This window comes from Trachinotus anak, unplaced genomic scaffold (genome assembly GCF_046630095.1).
Source record: "Trachinotus anak isolate AG129_WGS33_773 ecotype Australia unplaced genomic scaffold, CSIRO_AGI_Tana_v1 ptg000025l, whole genome shotgun sequence".
Classification (NCBI taxonomy): Eukaryota; Metazoa; Chordata; class Actinopteri; order Carangiformes; family Carangidae; genus Trachinotus; species Trachinotus anak.
Window position 1 is genome coordinate 4276335 of NW_027273876.1, and position 17564 is coordinate 4293898.

At 40.0% G+C, this 17564-nt stretch overlaps 2 protein-coding genes across 7 annotated transcripts in view; both read right to left on the reverse strand.

Moving 5' to 3' along the window:
• ank3b (ankyrin 3b) overlaps positions 1 to 5880 on the reverse strand; it is a 158084-nt gene extending 152204 nt beyond the window's left edge. The window contains exon 1 of the mRNA XM_071463719.1: positions 5384 to 5880. Coding sequence (XP_071319820.1) covers positions 5384 to 5419 — 36 coding nt within the window. The 5' untranslated portion in view covers positions 5420 to 5880. The remainder of the gene's footprint in view (positions 1 to 5383) is intronic.
• A 2005-nt stretch (positions 5881 to 7885) lies between these two features.
• Positions 7886 to 17557, reverse strand: acsl5 (acyl-CoA synthetase long chain family member 5). Of its 6 annotated transcripts, none has more exons than XM_071463758.1 (22): positions 17184 to 17557; positions 15775 to 15896; positions 14862 to 15027; positions 14524 to 14635; positions 14043 to 14107; positions 13850 to 13951; positions 13661 to 13760; positions 13087 to 13265; positions 12894 to 12926; positions 12753 to 12804; positions 12009 to 12082; positions 11842 to 11919; positions 11597 to 11731; positions 11348 to 11482; positions 11151 to 11246; positions 10732 to 10804; positions 10391 to 10479; positions 9944 to 10060; positions 9076 to 9219; positions 8879 to 8980; positions 8463 to 8534; positions 7886 to 8042 (listed from the first exon to the last, which is right to left on the reverse strand). In XM_071463758.1, the coding sequence occupies exons 3-22, from the start codon at positions 15015 to 15017 to the stop codon at positions 7905 to 7907; spliced, it is 2052 nt and encodes a 683-aa protein (XP_071319859.1). In that variant the 5' UTR covers positions 15018 to 15027; positions 15775 to 15896; positions 17184 to 17557; the 3' UTR covers positions 7886 to 7904. The 6 variants fall into 6 exon arrangements, with proteins under 6 accessions (XP_071319859.1, XP_071319860.1, XP_071319858.1 ...); XM_071463759.1 differs by having other exon boundaries at positions 14862 to 15030; positions 15775 to 15868; positions 17184 to 17549; XM_071463757.1 differs by having other exon boundaries at positions 15775 to 15868; positions 17184 to 17337.
• Between the last annotated feature and the right edge of the window lie 7 nt (positions 17558 to 17564).

Genomic DNA, 17564 nt, shown 5'->3' on the forward strand with positions numbered 1-17564 from the left:
ACTGAGTAAATACACAAGACAGCACACTGATGGAGGCAGGAAACCCTGCAAATCCCACACTAACACCAACTGTCTCTTGTTCCTATACTATAACACACTGCAACCAGCAGCTAGTATTTATATGCAGGAGGAAGAAAGTGCAGGGTTTAGGTAGATCCTGGATGGAGAGGCATCTACAACACAGACCATATAGGTGACAGAGTGAAATTGGGCGTTGAAGTTTCAGGTAAAGCTGTTTATTTACTGGTACGTCTCCTTTGGGCGACACTAAGTGACGTCACTGAACCCAGAGAAGTCAAATCCGAATCATATTCACAGCTCGTAACAAGAAAATACTTTTGGAGCTGCAGCTGTGAATCCTGCACGAGGAAAAACTTCAATTCCCTCCTTCCACATTTCCTGCTCCAGTTTATCCACAATTCATCTGCAACAGCAAATACGTCATGAAAGCAGCATGATGCCGACCAGTTTACCATTAACACAAATTGTTAATATAATATCATAATTTTTTGATTAACATAGCCAGTAAGTCACAAAATGTTCACCAAATATCAGTAAAATGTTCACTGACAACATATTTCATTTGTTTTCTGCCAAAATATTTAACTTTTATGGTTTTGTTTAGGCAACAAAAGCACTTTCGTTGAGGCTAAGGACGCAGAGAGGTTCTTGATTTTCCTAGAACAGAGAAAAAGTCAACAGTCAACACAACAAGATGTGTTTATTAATATTTAACCCAAACACCATCATTTCCTCACCGTAACCAAAGTGCTTTTGTTGCTCAGACCTGATCACAGACGGGACTGATGAGTGATGTGAACCCTGGTCTCTGGTGTCAAAGTCCGGCGCCATGTGTGTATCGCTTCATTGAATCAACAAAACTGGAAATATACACTGAAAAATCTGACTTAAAAAAAGTTTCAGTTTACTTTAATTATTTCAAAATTATAAAGAGTTGCTGAAAATTCATATTGCATGAGCTAAAACACACTATTTACAACAGTGCTTTTCTTCTAGTGTGTTCCTTTAGTAAATAAGCAGAAACATTTATGCGCCTAAAAAAAAAGCTGAATCATTAATGAATTTCCCCATAAGACTTCATACACTGGCATCTTTCCCTGTGTCTGTGAGCCCTTATCAATAGCTGCCATTCACAGGCTCTGGTCTGTCTGACTGTGTATCTGTCTCAGCTAGTCACAGACCAGCACACACACACACACACACACACACACACACACACACACACACACACACACACACACACACACACACACACACACACAGGTTTCATCTCAGAAAACACACACACACATATATATATATATATATATATATATATATATATATATAAACACATACTAATAAAGGTTTACACATTCAACTCTTTGTGTAAATCAACACTGACCCATCATATATCAACTGTATCATGTATTCACGTATCTTCACTCTGATTCTGAGTCTTCAGGTCGTCTTCTCCACAAACACACACTAACTCAGGGACTTGACATGACCTCACCACAGCTGAGCTCGTGTTTACTCACTTCATTACAATACCCTGCACTGAGTGAAGCAGAGTGAGTGAGGGAGGGAGGATCACCCCCCCCCCCCCCAACCCCAACCCTGCAGCATGCTGACTCAGCTCAACTCACAATGAAAAGCCTCCCGTAGAATAAATGCAGAGTTAACCTTTAGTGGTCACATGACCTTTCATAGTTGTTATTAATCATCACACAACTGCACTGAGTGTGTGCACAGCTCGGTGCGCTGCCAAGTTCAGCTGTAAGTGAAGCACTAGACCGGTGATGGTATCATCATCATAAAAACAGAGTTAATCCTCTCATCTGAGAAGTTTCAGCCAGTAAATGTTTGACTCATTTTCTGTTGATCTACTGATTAGTTTCACACTAGTTCAGCTCAGTAGTAATGTACAGCCTGGTCTCTTGGCACGAGCTCGAGCAAGAGTCTTGATTGTTTATTTTAAATCCAACACTTCCAATTTCCTGTCACTTGTCTCGCTGTTCTCATCCACAGTTACAATGAAAGAGCTGGACTGATAAAAACAGCTGTCGATTTATTTTCTGTTCAATCGGTTCATTCATGGTTGCTGCTCCACTTGCAACTCAACAAAAAAAAAAACAGCCAAACCACAGACACAAACATGACACCAACAAATAAGACGCTCAGTGTTTGCAGTGAGGATTAACCTCACTGAGGGCCGCCGGCTGATCACCAGCAACCCATCCAACCCTGACACTGCACAGTTAGGTAGCATTTGCACAGTGATCATAATAATTACACTTTCTTTATCATTGTTACCGAACACTGGGCTGTGTTGCCCTTTAATCCCGTCAGACCGGCTGCACATATAATAGAGTACACACACACACACACACACACACAGACACACACAGGTCTGCAGGTCTGCAGGCTGTACTGTGTTGTCCATTTACTTTTGACAAGCACCTGGGCGGAGTCTCACTGTGTTTGCTCTGCTGCAATAAACCTCCTGCACGGTGTCCTGACAACAGGTGGTTATCACTACTATGACCGACGACTGAGCCGCCTTACAACCCCTGGTCAACCATTAATGGCGAGATGGGAGGACCCACACAGACACAGACGCACAACTTTCTGCACACTGCAAGCCAAAGCAAACAGCCAAACCAACTACATGCTATTCCAAGAGTCCACGCACCTATCACGTTCTGGATAATTCTGTATTAGTCCAGGCGTGAGAATATCGTTTCCATCAGTACTGTTTGCACCACAGTGCCACTTAAATCTACTCGTGCTCTCTCACATCTCAAATATATAAATCAAGGGTTTAAGCCTGAAAGTTTAAGCATTTTCTTTTGTTGACAGTCACTTAATGATGGCAGGATGTAATTACTTTGACTTTTGACCTGCATTTCTACGTTTTATTTCACTTTTTCACTCGAGAAATGACAAAAGGCACTGAAACTAATCTATCATTTGAATTCGTGACACACGCCATTTTGAAACTAGTGACAATCTCCTGAGGTTGCTACTTTATTCATGACTGTCAATGCACACATTATTTCCTGATAAGAAAACAATGCAGTCATTCAAGTTCTTGTGCACTGGCTGCCAAAGTCATGCATAAATACTGGTGTACTGTATGCAAGTCAATGGGCCTCATTTCAAGAACATTTTCATACTCTTATCTTAAAACTTTTTGCTGTGAGGCTTGCACGTGTTAAAAGTCACATTCACCAGCCTGATGGATACATGAGCAGAGGTGCCATTTAAGGCGGCCTGTTCCTCTCCGTTTGCAGGAAGGTTTCATTCACAAAAAAAGTAAAACAGAGAATTTCACACCGCAGAGCTGCAGCAGACAAAGTGAGCGGTGTCAGTAGCGGTAGGTGGTGGAGAACCTGAAACCATTAGAAAATGTCAAGAGTCAACGCTGCCAGGAGAGACGCACTTTGACAGAAATAATGTGGGAACAGTCTGGTTTTTTTTCAACCCTCTGATAAACCCATAGGAGAGTCAGGCACGGGGAGAGCTCCACACAGAAATGCTGGAGGTGCTGCACTGAAATACGCCAAGAAATCTGTAAATGAGTTGAACAACAGATCTGGACCACTTGCTTATTTCCCTCACACCTACAAGTACGACTGGTTCCTGCACGAGGCCGATTGTTTACATATTATTTCTTACATCTTCTTAATCTTCATGCTTCAAATGTGCCATTACTTAAACACAAGATGCAGGTTCTGTCAGAGTGAGGGACAGACACCTGAGCAGACAGACAGGTTTTCTGATGCCTTCAGACTGGTTGTGACATTTTATTGATTCTTTGTAAATACTGATAACAGAGGTAAACGTGTAGACACCTGCTCCCATTTTCTTCCTGCCATAAAGCCGGTTCTCACACTGGGTCAAGGATGAGGTCTTGGCTTTCAGACGGTCTGGGGTGGTCAGGGGATTTATTTATGTTTAGTGGTTGCAGATGAGGACAGTGATCCCCTCAAATGCACCACTGATATACAGCACAACCAAAACTGGACTAAGAAAAGCACAAACAGAACACAGTGTACATCTTATAATTTCAGTTTCATTTTCGTGTACAGGTTGGTACACTCAGTAAGAGTGCACTTCATGAGACAATGGTTTTCACCTCCAACTTTCTCATTTTAGTTTGATCTAATCCAGATGAATAAAATCCAAATCTGTCATTAGGATGTAAGATTATGAGCCACAACACTCAAATATAAAGTCACAGCTGTGGTCCTGCGGTTTTTTGCACATTTACGAAAAAATCGTACATACTTAAAGTCACAGATAATTCACCGTCATTTGTGTGTTTTAAAACTTTTAACCCATTTCCCCTCCTGTTTCCGGCAGCCACTGGTTTTCATTCATTTCTGCATGAGATGAAAATTAAGTTGCAGACTCTTAAAACTTTGTCAAGTAGTGCAATCCATAGCAGTAAACGTCAAGAATTAGTTTTTCTCAAACCTCCATTACGATTATTAGGTGATTCACTAATGATTATTTTCTTTAGTGGATAAACTGACAAATATTTTCTATCGAGTTGGAATGATTAGTCAATTAACCAATTAGTAATCACAAGAAAAACAGTAGACTAACTGATAATCAATTAATTGTTTTTACTGGTTTTCAAGCAAAAATTTTAAATGTGATAATTTTCCAGTGGAATAGTCCAGTGATCAACTAATGGTAGCAGCTCGAAATGCCACAATAATCCAACTCTGACAAGAAATTAAAGCAGATTTGACCAATTGTACGTCTCAACTCTCAAAGCCTTATACCATGCAGAAATGAATGGAAATCAATGGCTGCCTGGAAAGATAAAAATCTATACCTGCATAACATCCATTAAAAAATGATGAGCAAAGATGTTATATATGTTGATCTGTTGCTGAAAGGTTAATAAAAACACAGCCATATGGTCCTTTACTGTCAGTATTCTAGTTAATATCCAACTTGTTATAAGTCAATCTCTGAGTAACTGCTCTCAGCATGTGATAGGCGTATGATAGAGTCATTTAGGTGAGGACAGACAGCTCCAGTGTCATTTCATGGACTCATATCAGATCATTATGAAAGTAAAAGTTCTTATGTGATATGAATGAATCATAATATCTCAACAAAATGCAGCTACCTGTCAGGTTTGTATACCAGAGTAAATGAGCCATGCAGGCAGAAATGTCATGAAACACTTTGCTAGTTTTTGTGCTAATTTTCTCCCGTTTTTCCAACAGAGGAAAATAAAAGTTGACGCTAAGATACTGGGCGCTTCATGAGGAAACAGACAAACTTCACCCACAACGAACCAGAACAGGAGGGAAAAGTCTCACTTCAGGCTGGAAAGCTGAGCACTTCAGAGTCCGCTTACCTGCTCTTCGCGGTCACCTGTGGCGGAAGAAGCCATGTTGAGGGAGAGGTGTGCGGCGCAGCTGCCCCGGTTCACAGGTGAACCGGATCACAGGAGTCCGGGAGCAATGAGCCAAATCCCCGCACCGACTCTACCGCAGTCGCTGAGAAAACGCACAAGAGCAGGAGACATTTATTCACGGCTTCACTCCCTGACTTTCTGAGGGGCTTGTGCCTTCAGTGGTCCCTTGGCACCAGCCCGGGGGAGCGGTGAAGGCGTCGCTTTGTCCCCGTGGAAACTGCAGGTGAAGCGGAGCGGTATCCAGCTGCGGCCGCGGAGCGACTCCCGGTGAAAGCAGCGGGGAAACCCAACACAGGGGGGCAGCATGGCTCCCTCTGCCATGCCCAGCAGCACCGACTCTGTTCTGTATTTATTTGGCAAAATAAATTAAGAAATAAAAAATAAAAAATAAAAAAAATACACAGTGAGTGAGTTCAGGACATGGCCGGATAAATTTACCAGGAAGTCCCGGGGCGAAAATAGTTTTTTGGCCCCCAATGACCCCCTGTCACCCAGAAACCAAGTTCTGATGCTGTGTTTTTTTTATATTCATTAGTTTTCAGAGTAATTTTTTTTCAGCAAAAAAATTCAGTGAATGTGAATGTGCTGATTTCCTATTTTAGATAAACTAATAACATATGATGATAACTAATAATATGTTAATATAATACGCAAACATGTTCTCACTATTTTCTAACATTTTCTACACCAAACAATCAGCGGACTATTTAAGAAATGAAATGTCAGATGTATTTATCATGTAAATAATCATCAGTTGTCTTACAGTACTTATATAATGGAACAATATGACCTTGCTTGAGTTTTTGTGTGTTTTAATAACTTGACAGAAAAAAACAATGAAATTTGATAAAACACAACTTTACAACAAATCAGGACAATGAAGGGCCAGAAGGTGAAGGATGGGGGATAAACCATAGTTGAAATTCAGTGGTGCAAATTTTCACTTTTGCAATTAAATTATATGGGTTCAAATAATATGCAGTAAATATGAATTATATGGTTATTTATTTATTTATTTATAAAAATAAATAATGTAAAATTTAAGGTGGTGTTTCATTGGGGATAATTCACAGTCCTGTAATTATGATAATTATGAGGTGAAACATCATTAAACCCTTTTGGTCATTTTTCCCTTTCATCCTTCCTGGTATTGATACAATATAGTTTAATACTGTATCAATAGGACGCATCAGTTACTGCCAGTGTTTATATTGTAACACATGAGGGCAGTGTTGACGCAGACAAAGCTGAAAAGGTTCAGACCTTTCCTGAACATGTGAGTACAAGAATAGCAATGGATATTTATTTTCTGTAATTTTGGCTACACAGTAAAGTTAGTCTGGAGGATGTAGATTCTGCTGCTGAAGAACTGCACTGAATCATACAGAGCTGTGTTATTTAGCCTCTAAATAACAGAAACACCTTTCAGTACAAGACAATACAATTCAAACTGCAGCCTCTCTGCAACAGTTTCAACAAAAACTGAACATTATAACATTCATGAAGGTAGCGCTGCTCTATTAAACTGCATTACTTATAGCTGGGTTTACCTCAAACCAGTAACTGAGTGTGTAGGTCATCGTCTTCTGCAGCTCTGAAGTCTGAGAAAATAACTAATGAGTCTTATCATGGATTAAGTTTCCTTGGATTATGGTTTCTGACTTCAAGTTATTCCAATTTGTAATTATGACTGGGAAACAGATTTTCCTGAAAGCTCGGAGCTATCCCGTTTGGCAGCCAACAATACAGAAGTGCCTGGAAACCAAACAAATATGAAGGCCTCACATCAGCCAAAGCCAGTTGTACTGGAGTATTTCCATTTTCTGCCACTTTATATTTCTACTCCACTACAGTTCAGGGGGAAATATTGTACATTTTACTCCACATTTGCTTGCTAGCTTTACTTCACAGGTTCAGATTAATATAAAATATGAATGCCATTCTGCATTAAGAGTACTTTTACTTTAAGTATATTTTGATGCTAATACTTTTATACTTTTACTTGTAAAAGTAGTGTTGCTACTGAGCAGCTCTTCCACCATTGACAGTATCAAATAGTGAAGTTACATTTCAACATCTGCATTCTAGGTTTTTGTAAATCCAACTTGATGCACCCAGCTCAACTGATTGGAGCTCTGGCTTCAGCTGCAACTGCTGAAGGATGATTCACGCAGGTTGTAGCCAAGGAGTCTGGTCCAGCTCACCCCAAACTGCCCTGTGGCGTTCAGCAGGAAGACGACTTTAACAGAACCTCATTGTCTCAGGCGACTCAGGCATCAACCTTAGTTGCCGTGAAAGCCAAAAACACAGTTATGGATATTTAGGAAGGCTACTTCACAATAGCTGCATTGATGAGTGTCTGTGATTAAAACATCAGAGACAAAAAAAAAAAAAAAAAAAAAAAAAAAAAAAAAAAAGGCATAAGGAAAGCAGGTAAGTTGGTGGTGTTTGTTCATTTCATTTATTGGATGTTAGCATATAGTTTGTCGATCTGTGGCTGGAAGAGAGTTTTGAGCTCGGCCCTCTTGGCCTTGAGCGTGGGAGTTAACAGACCGTTCTCAATGGTGAACTGCTCTGGATGGAGGTACAGGTCTTTCACCTGCAGAGGAAAGAAAAAGATTCTTGACCAACATAGAACAAAACAAGAAAGTGGCCATAAAAACAAGAGGGAAAAAACAAAAAAATGAGTCCGAGGTCTGAAATCAGCATGGTCTTGATGGTCCTTTATGACAGAAAATGCTCATTTTAACCACTAGATGGGGAACTGAGCCAAGTTTAGTGAAATGTGTGGCACCAGAAAATCTGCTCAAATGTTAATGACCTCCTAAAGTTTCAGTTTATTTATGCTGTTGAGTTTTTCTTTAAAATTTGACAACTGTATCAGAATCTGTTCTAGAAGAGTAGACTTTCAAAACTCTAACTGCACAATTAACAATAACTGCAAGTCTCCCTGATAATATCTGACTTGCTTATTCACTACACAGTCATTTCATTTGGGGAATTCATGAGGAGCTATTACCTGCTCAAAGGATTTGAGTCCTGCTTCTTTACCCAGTTTGGTCATGTCTGAAAGGATTGCTTTCTTAATTTCCTGTAACAAAATGATCACCGTTAGAAGCATTCCAGTAAGTAATTCTTTAGCTGAAAAACAATTCAACAATGCTCTACTTTTGAATATTTAATTAGATTTGCAGACATCGCTCCTTATGGGTTTTACAGCAAGCATGCAAGTCCAGTCCAACTGGCTTCTTTTAGTGTTAATGACTGAGTTTACTGCAGATATTCTTTTGCTAGAGCGCGAGTATAAAAGTAAGCCTGAGAAGACATTTATACAGTATTATAGTGAAGTGACCCCAGATCATCTGTTAGAGCTATTGAGAGAACAAAGGCCCATCTACACATTGGTATAAAAAGGGGACAAGACAGAAACATTACTGCATTTTTGCAGAGTTCTTCAATGGAGCCTTGGCACCCCAGATTTTTGGCAAACCCTGGCAGTATCTCTGGATCAGGGACCACAATGGCAACCAGGCAAGACTACAGACAGGAAAAACAAGCAGCTGTTATTACCAGAAGGACTGAGAATGTCTGTGCTGTATTTGCACAGACTAATAATACCAGGATTAACATACCTGTAGGCTGTCTCCATGCACAAACACCTGGGCCACAGGTCCACTGCGCACATACACATTCTCAATCTTCTCTGGAGCGATGTACTCCCCCTGAGCCAGCTTGAAGATATTCTTCTTCCGGTCGATGATCTTCAGAACCCCAGACTGACCAAAAACAGATAGGTCAGATAAGATTCCTGAAATACCTTCAGTCTCTGTGGAAATCAATGTTCTTTGCTGCAACAATGCAGTTTCTACTTTTTATCTTTGACTATATAATTCAAATTATCTGTTATCCCATTAAATGTTTAATATTGTGTTGCCATGTCTCACTGAAATTTTCGGAAACTTTGATTTTGCTTTTGTTTAGACACGTTAAATCATACAGTATCAGGATCAACTTAAGAGTTTACTCAACACTTGGGGAAAAAAAAACAAAACACTTATTTCCTGTCTCGCTGAAAGATATGAGAAGATTTACGCCACTCATTTCTTGTCAGTACCTCTAAAAACTCACTAGTTTACATGATGTATTGTGTGCTTAATTATAACAAAATACAAAATGTAAAACAAGGAAAGATGTTGTTTCCCTTTGCCTCAGAGTACACGTGTTGCCTTCCAGTGAACTAAAGACTAACAATCCCCAAAGAAAGATAAAATCATCTGTTTTGCAAAACCTCAATTATAAAACTCTTTGATTCAACTTGATATCCCTTTCAAGCATTGAATTTAATACTCTGCCAAAGGGCTCCCTCCACAAACATCATGCATCTGGTGCAGAAGAGCTTGTGGTTAAACTTATTTAGTTGGTGGCAACGTTGAACCAGTTGCTTGACTCATTTAAATATAGCAGCAATGGAAAAAAATAAATTACTCTGGCATTTCTTACCGGAAGCCATTTTCCAATATCCCCAGTGTGGAGCCAACCATCTTTATCCATGGCCTCTGCAGTCTTCTCTGGGTCTTTCAAGTATCCCTTAAACACATTTCTACCCTTGATACAGACCTGGAGAAGAAAAAAAGTGTAAGACAAATAGGACCATTACTTGAAACCTAAGCATTAAACAGTCCAAAAGCTTGCCAAAATGTAAACAACTACACAGTATTAGAGAAAATAAACCATAAATATCTCCCTTCATTCCTACTCTGGTTACCCCAAATAAAATCAACATAACACCAAAGGTTGCATTTCCTTCTCTCCCCGTTAATCCAAACAGGACATTGATTAATTTAGATGTGACGCGTCCACTTGGGTTTGATCCTGCTCCGACTTTTATCTAGTTGAGCAATTATTTGAATAACCCAAACCCAACCTGCTGAATGTGCATGAACTTACCTCTCCTTCACCATTTGAAGCAAAGTAATTCATTTCTTCAACATCCACCAACTTCACAATATTACAAGGCAGTGGCACCCCAACATGCCCTGTGGTTAAAGGGGGGGGGGGGGGGGGGGGTTGCATTTCAGTACTTGAAGCAAGGAGGGTTTATTCAATACCAAATATTTAATGATCTGTATAATGTTCAAAACTGAAATTAACCAATTTTAAAATGTTGTCCAAGCATTTGAAAAGGACATGATGCAAAAGTGATTTTTTTTTTTTTTTTTAAAAAAAGGGGACGGAGGTTCCAATATAAACAGTAGTGGTTGAACTTTAGTTGCCTCTGAACTACATACCTGAAGTGGCGTCTGCTGGCATGGTGAAGGTGCAGCCAGCTGTGCACTCAGTCTGGCCGTACCCCTCAAAGATCTAAAGCGTTGTGGTCAGATAAAAGTGGAGTGAGAGCAGTGCAACCAGGTTATCATGACAACATGAAGCAATCAGCACCAGCTGGTCACTGTTGTGCAACCCACAACTCCCCAAACACAAGCATTACTGTATCAGTGTTTTGTTGCAAACGCCTCAGAGTTTTCCAGAGTTCAGATATCACATGACCGATTCAGGAACTGAAACTAACATTTCCTTGCAAACCTTCCAGAAGCAAAAGTAGATCCTAGAAAATGCTGAATTAAGCTTTGAGGTCATGCTAAGGTGTGTGCGCCTGTTTGAAAAAGTGTGAAGACGAACTACAGAGAGAGGATCAAGTGTTTATTACCTGACAGCCCAGAGCCGCCCTGAGGAAGTTGAGAACAGAGGGAGATATGGGAGCTGCTCCGGTCACCATGATCCGCACACGTCCCCCCAAAGACTCCTGCAGTCAAGGTTAAGGAGGTTAAGTCAAGAACTTTTGCTTTCAGTGAATTTGTGATGTTTGCGTCACATAATATGCATTTGTTCAAAGAGAACTTGTACCTGGACTTTGTGGAAGATGAGCTTATCCCATATGCTGTTGTTCCTGATGATGCCCTCCTTGACTTCAGCATATTTCCTCTCCACAGCAAAGTTCAGAAGCCATTTCTTGAACGGAGTCTTTGCTCCGCTCTGGACCTAGTTCCGAAAAATGAATATATAAAAAAAGGGGGAATTGCTGCATTTGAAATCAAGACACTAGGGTTTGATGTTTAAAGCAGAATGACAGACGGGGATGTTGTGTCTACTAACTTTGTCATAGACACGGTTGAGAAGTCGAGGAACTACTGGGAAAATGGTGGGCTGCAGGGTTTTCATGTCATCTGGCAGCAGTCTGATATCGCCCTGGAAGAATCCCACCCTAGCCCCAGCACCATATACCACCGTCTGCAAGATCAGACAGAGTCATTTAAAAAAAAGACAGTGAGAGATGCTCTAAATCCTCATTTAGAGACGAGGATTATAAACACACCTTTCTGATCTGATCAAGGTCTTACCTGGACAACTCTCTCAAACATGTGAGCTAAAGGCAGGAATGAAATGCTGACATCCTGGGTACTTGGAACAACTGACGTCTGTAGGACACACAGGCATTTTGTTACAATGACACATCTCATATATTGAAATTGACATTTATTTATACCACATTTAAAAGCACAGGCACCTCAAAGCTTTTGATGACACCTGCAGCATCAGAGACCACATTCTCATGGGTCAGCATCGCGCCCTTGGGGTCTCCTGAGAACAAAGATATAAGACTTACAATCAATTTATTTCAGGTAAAACCTTGGAAATAGAATCAAATGATGTAAATACAGCATTCAAGAAGCCTAAGAAACCACAACCAGGCTGGCAGCTCTGAGGCTGTACTTGATGCACTAAATTACTGTAACTAAAGGCTAAAGCTAAAGTTTTGCAGATACAGTGTTTCCTAAATTAACCATCTTAGCAACCATTTGCTAATCAACACTAACACTTGAAGGGAGGGACAGATGTGTGCACCAAATTTTATGTCAGTCCATCCTATATTCATCAAGTCATTTCACAAGAAGAAAAGTCAGTGGATCACCAAAGTTATTAGAAGACATCATCTGGGGACCACAAATTTTTTTATAAAATCTCATTAATCCGTCATGTAGTAATCAAGATGTTTCACCTGAACCAACTGACAAACCCTGCCATCCCTACTCAAGCTTGACCAAAATGAAACAACCATGGCTGCTCTTGCTTTTCATGATTATACAGCTCATTCTGTGCAGACACATTTGAGATTAAAACATCATCGATGCATAGGGTTGTTTTTAGTTAAGTTCTTCTTCCTCCACTTTGATTTATTATTAAAAAAAAAAAAAACCCACAACACTAAACCCTGCAGGTGAAATAAAATACCGGAAAACGCAAAAATCACCTGTTGTGCCGCTGGTGAAGCAAACAATACTGAGGTCCTCAGGCTTTGGTGGCTGTTGGGACATGAAATCAGCACCATCAGAGCAGCATGCAGCTTGTTAAGTCTCTTAAAATCGATTACATGGATACACCATAAACTTACAATTGGTTTTTGAAGATTACTTTTCCCCAGAGCCTGGGGAACAAAAAACAAAACATGTTTCCCATAAATGTTAGTGCTTCTTAGAACAGTAACAGTTTGTAAATACAGATCAAAAAACAATTGCTCATTCTCAAAATGACGCCAACAAGCAATGAGTCATCGGTTACCACTTATTTGCGCTCAGCAAAGTTACCTCCACATCCTGCATGGACACGACGTCCACCCCACACTTTGTTCCTCTCTCGACCAACTCGGAGTTGAAAGGGTCCATGATGACGATGGTTTTGAGAACAAGACTCTGGCCTTTCTCCCGGTTCTGCAGCAGTGTTTCTGCCTTCTTCTGATTGTCACAAAGCACCGTGGAGATCTCCGCTGAAAGGAAGAAAATAGTCAAATTTATAGCACAAATAGCGGCAAAAGTTGACACCAGTGTCATTATAAAGGCAAGTATGTCAACACTGTAGAGCAGAGTTGTAATTTCAGTTAAGATTCATATAGTAAATTACAGGATTTATAAAAACCAGACCAGCAGTATTATAACAGCAGACTTACAGTAATAGTCATGCTCTTTGTGTTGTGATAAATTGTCCAGAAGAGATCAGATAAAAGAAGAATGAAGCACAGATTGAAGGAGAGGGTGTAATAAATAAGTGAGAAGAGATTAGAGCACACTTGAAACGAATCCCTGTGGGGACCAGCGAGTTACTGGACTCCGACCCGGCTCTGTAATTAGCAGCATTAAGAAAGCAGAGAGAAGCTCCAATTACCTCGGTCGATAATGAACACAAGAGCCTCAGGACCCAGGGTGTCGTACAGGGGAACCGCTACCATGGAGTAGGTGTAACAGGCCAGTTCACCAATAATCCACTGATAACGACCAATGAAACAGCAAAGTTACGGCTTGTAGTTAAAACTGAAGTTGCTCTCTTTACAAAACAAGCCAAGACTTCACTTACTTCAGGTCTATTCTGGGCAAAGATGCCAATAAAAGTGTCTTGGTTTGGCTTCAGACCTCTGTGAAGCAGCCCTGACCCCAGGTGCTCCGCTCTGTCAGACACCTTCATCAAGAGGAAGTGGAGTTAGGAAGGTCAGCTGAAAGTCACAGCAGGTCATTTTCACCATGTTTACTGGTGTTGACGGATGTTTTACCTGTTTGTACTTCAGCCACTGGTACGGCCTTCCTGGTTTTCTGTAGCCCAGGCATGGACCATTACCTGCAAACAAGACATGAGGCCAACATCAAATTACATGTATTGTATTATCATAATAGTTTAATAGCTTATTTAGACCCTTCATTTTAAAAAGGAATAGTCTGACATTTTGGGAAATAAGTTTATTTGCTTTTTTGCTGGGAGTTAGAATTAAATTAAATAAATATGCAGCTATAGCAAGGAGGCTTATAGCTCAACCTAAAGACTGGGAATAGGAGAAGTTTTAAAGTTCACCATCTTGTTTCTCTGAATCATAGAGGTACTGCTCTAAATTAAAACAAAACACTTTCCTAAGAAGAATCTGAAGCAACCGCAGCACCATTAAAATGCTCTTCAGCACGAACGGTAAGTGACGGAGGCTGGTAGCATGACCCTGTGAGAAGCATCAGTAAGAGAAAGTAAAAGGAAGTTTCCATCACCTGAAACTTTCAGCCCCCTCTGAAAAACCTCATAGATGGTCTTGGCGTCTTCATAGCAGTATGACATCAGGTTGTTGTTACCCTCAAGCAAAGCGGTCTTTCTTGCTCCATCCTGAGGACGTCAAGCAGAAGCACTTCACTGATAAACTGTAAAATATGCTTCACTGTTCATCTCGTGCACTGAACCGCCATAGAAATGCTCATCAGTTAATCCTGTCTGCTATAAAACCCAAGGGTTAAAGGTGTGAAGGCAGCATTTCACTATACATCCTTTATTTCGACCTAGACAAGGAACATGCCCACTTCATTCAATAACCCGACAGCTTGGCACTCTTTACCTTGATCCCCACAGTTTGGTGTTTGAGGTCAATCGGAGTGCGGAGGGGACTGGGTCGTGTGTTGAGGTAAAACAAGGTGGCGGCTGCCAGGGCGAACAGGGAGATGATGGCTGGGGTCGGGAGCGGGGAGAAGAGCAACTGGAAAAGGAATTCCATGGTGCCAAATCTGCTGGGATGCAGAGAAACGTTGATGAATTAATGTTTACAAATAACCGATTTCACTCAAACTACACCACTCTAGATATATTGTCTTATAATACATTTCTCAGCTCCTTGACACTGCTCTTAATGTTGTCTGTACAATAACTTGAGGTCAAAGTCAACATAAGTTGCACAACAGTTATGTCTAATCACTCAAGATAGCGTCCAACCCATGAAGGCTTAGAACAACATTACAGTCCATACATGCAGCGATAGTGGCCTTAACTTGACATCTGATTATTTACATACATTGACCATGAGTGGAATCACTGTTACACTGATTCTGTGTCAGACAAAGATACAATGACATCTGAAGGGGTTTCAACTGATTTTATTTCTTTAAATAAGCATAAAATAAAGTTTTATTAACCTTTGGGTCATGTGTCATAATTGTGAACTAAGCTTGAGGTCGAGGTCAATTATTTTATGACAACATACTATACCAGCAGTCTTATTGGTAACAAGCCTGTTTTATGACTTTTGTGTTTCCATTAACATTTAAAATTAACATGCTAATTATGAAACTGGTGGTAAAACTCACAATAATAACACTACCTACCAAACTTCATTTTACAGTGTAAAATAATCAGTATTTTGGCTGCAGTACAGCAGTCATCTGACAAATCCATTATTAGCATGTAAGAATGGACCCATGCTGACACAACAGGGTGATTCAGGTGATCAATGCGTTGCATTACATTAGCTCTCCTACCTGCTGCTGGTCCTCTCAGGTGTTCCTCTCAGCTGCCAGTTGACAGGCAGGTGTGTGGTGGTGGTGTGTGCACGGCAGATGCTCTCCTGCTGCTCTGAAGGGCGACACACACAGAATGAAAACTAAAAAAAGAAAAAGTCTGACAGTTAAAATGAACCTTTGAACCTTGACCACAATCACTTCCACTGATAAAACATGAACACAAACTATCCTTGGTTGTGCGTCATAATATTAAAGTGTATATTATGCAATTTGCTAAGCTCCATGTTCTTTTTTTTTTTCTTCCAACCAATAAATGACTTAGATTTTAGTCCAGGCAGATGAACTTAACACTTTATCTGAGCCAATGTCAGAGATCCTGCAGCTGATGAAACATCAATACTCTTATCTGTTAATCATATCATGTAAATAATCAAGTTGTATTAGATCACTCAAATGGTAGATAAGTTAGACAGTTTTAGCTAGTTTGACCTCAGTAGTTTCACAAAGAGCTCAGAGCCCTGTAGACCTGTGATGCTGTGGCTTCTTAATGTGACAGGACTTGGTACTTTGAGGACAGTTTCTTAAACAAAATAATAATAATAATAATAATAATAATAATAATTTTTTTTAAAGTTGCATATCTCATTTGCCAGATACACCTAACTAAAAACAATTGCAATCTAATACAACAGCCCTTCACAATCCAGGTCCTTCAAGTTTTACTGGTTTGAAGAAATATGGAAAAACTGAATTTTCTCAGTATCCGTTAGATGTCTATGTGAAGTCTGTTAATATAGTTTAAATTAAGGGCAAAAAATATTTGATAAACTGGCCCCAGATTTGCACTCTCAATTTGAATCCATCATTACAAAACACCACTGAACATTCACTGATTAATCTGAATGAAGACAATAACTTAACACACTCGGTTATACCATTACCAGTAGTAGCTCAATTCAAAAACAAACACACAAACCAAACAATTTTAAATACTTATGTTTGGTCAGAAACATGATATCAGCAGATTCTGTGCAACTGTTCTGTGTCTGTTAGTCAACGTTTAACACTAGACTGAGAAAGATCAGTTGAAATGACACCTAATCACACTGATTAAATCAGACAAAGCAAAACATTTGCTATAACAACAACAACAACAACAACAACAACTCTGCTCAGTGTATTGGTTTGAAAATGGTGCATTTTCTTGCTTATGAATTCAACGTTTCATTCATTTCAAATCCAATTATCTAAAGACAACTTCAAGTGAATGACAGGTACATAGATTACATTTGGACAATCACGTTTTATATATGTTCATTCACCAGAGAACAAACACTATGTTCAACTTCCAACATGTTTTCTTGTGTGAATTTGTTTCTACTGGACCGTGAGATGAAGGTTGATTAGGAGAAGATTTGAGAGGTTACCTGATGGGATTAGCAGGGGTGGTTTGGGGCCAGGCTGAGCAGGGATCGCCTGGGGAAAAAGCAGCTGAAGCCAGCAACACCACTAATGTACAATCTGCCCACCTGTCGTCATTAGCACCTTTAAACTGCACACAGGTGTGAGCAACTTCTCTGCACCAAGCAAGGCTCAGCCTGCCAGCCTCATCCTGTCCTTGCAGATAACACTCCCAGGAGACCTACAGCACAGTTTTCACTTTGGGTTTTGATTTAAAAAATTATTTTCTTAATTAAATTAGCTCACATTCTTTCAATAAAACATCAATAAAATCTCATTTTGCACATTTTCCACTCCCCTCTTCTGTGTGTTTGCATGCTGTGGAAGTTTGTCCCTCTTCGAGATAA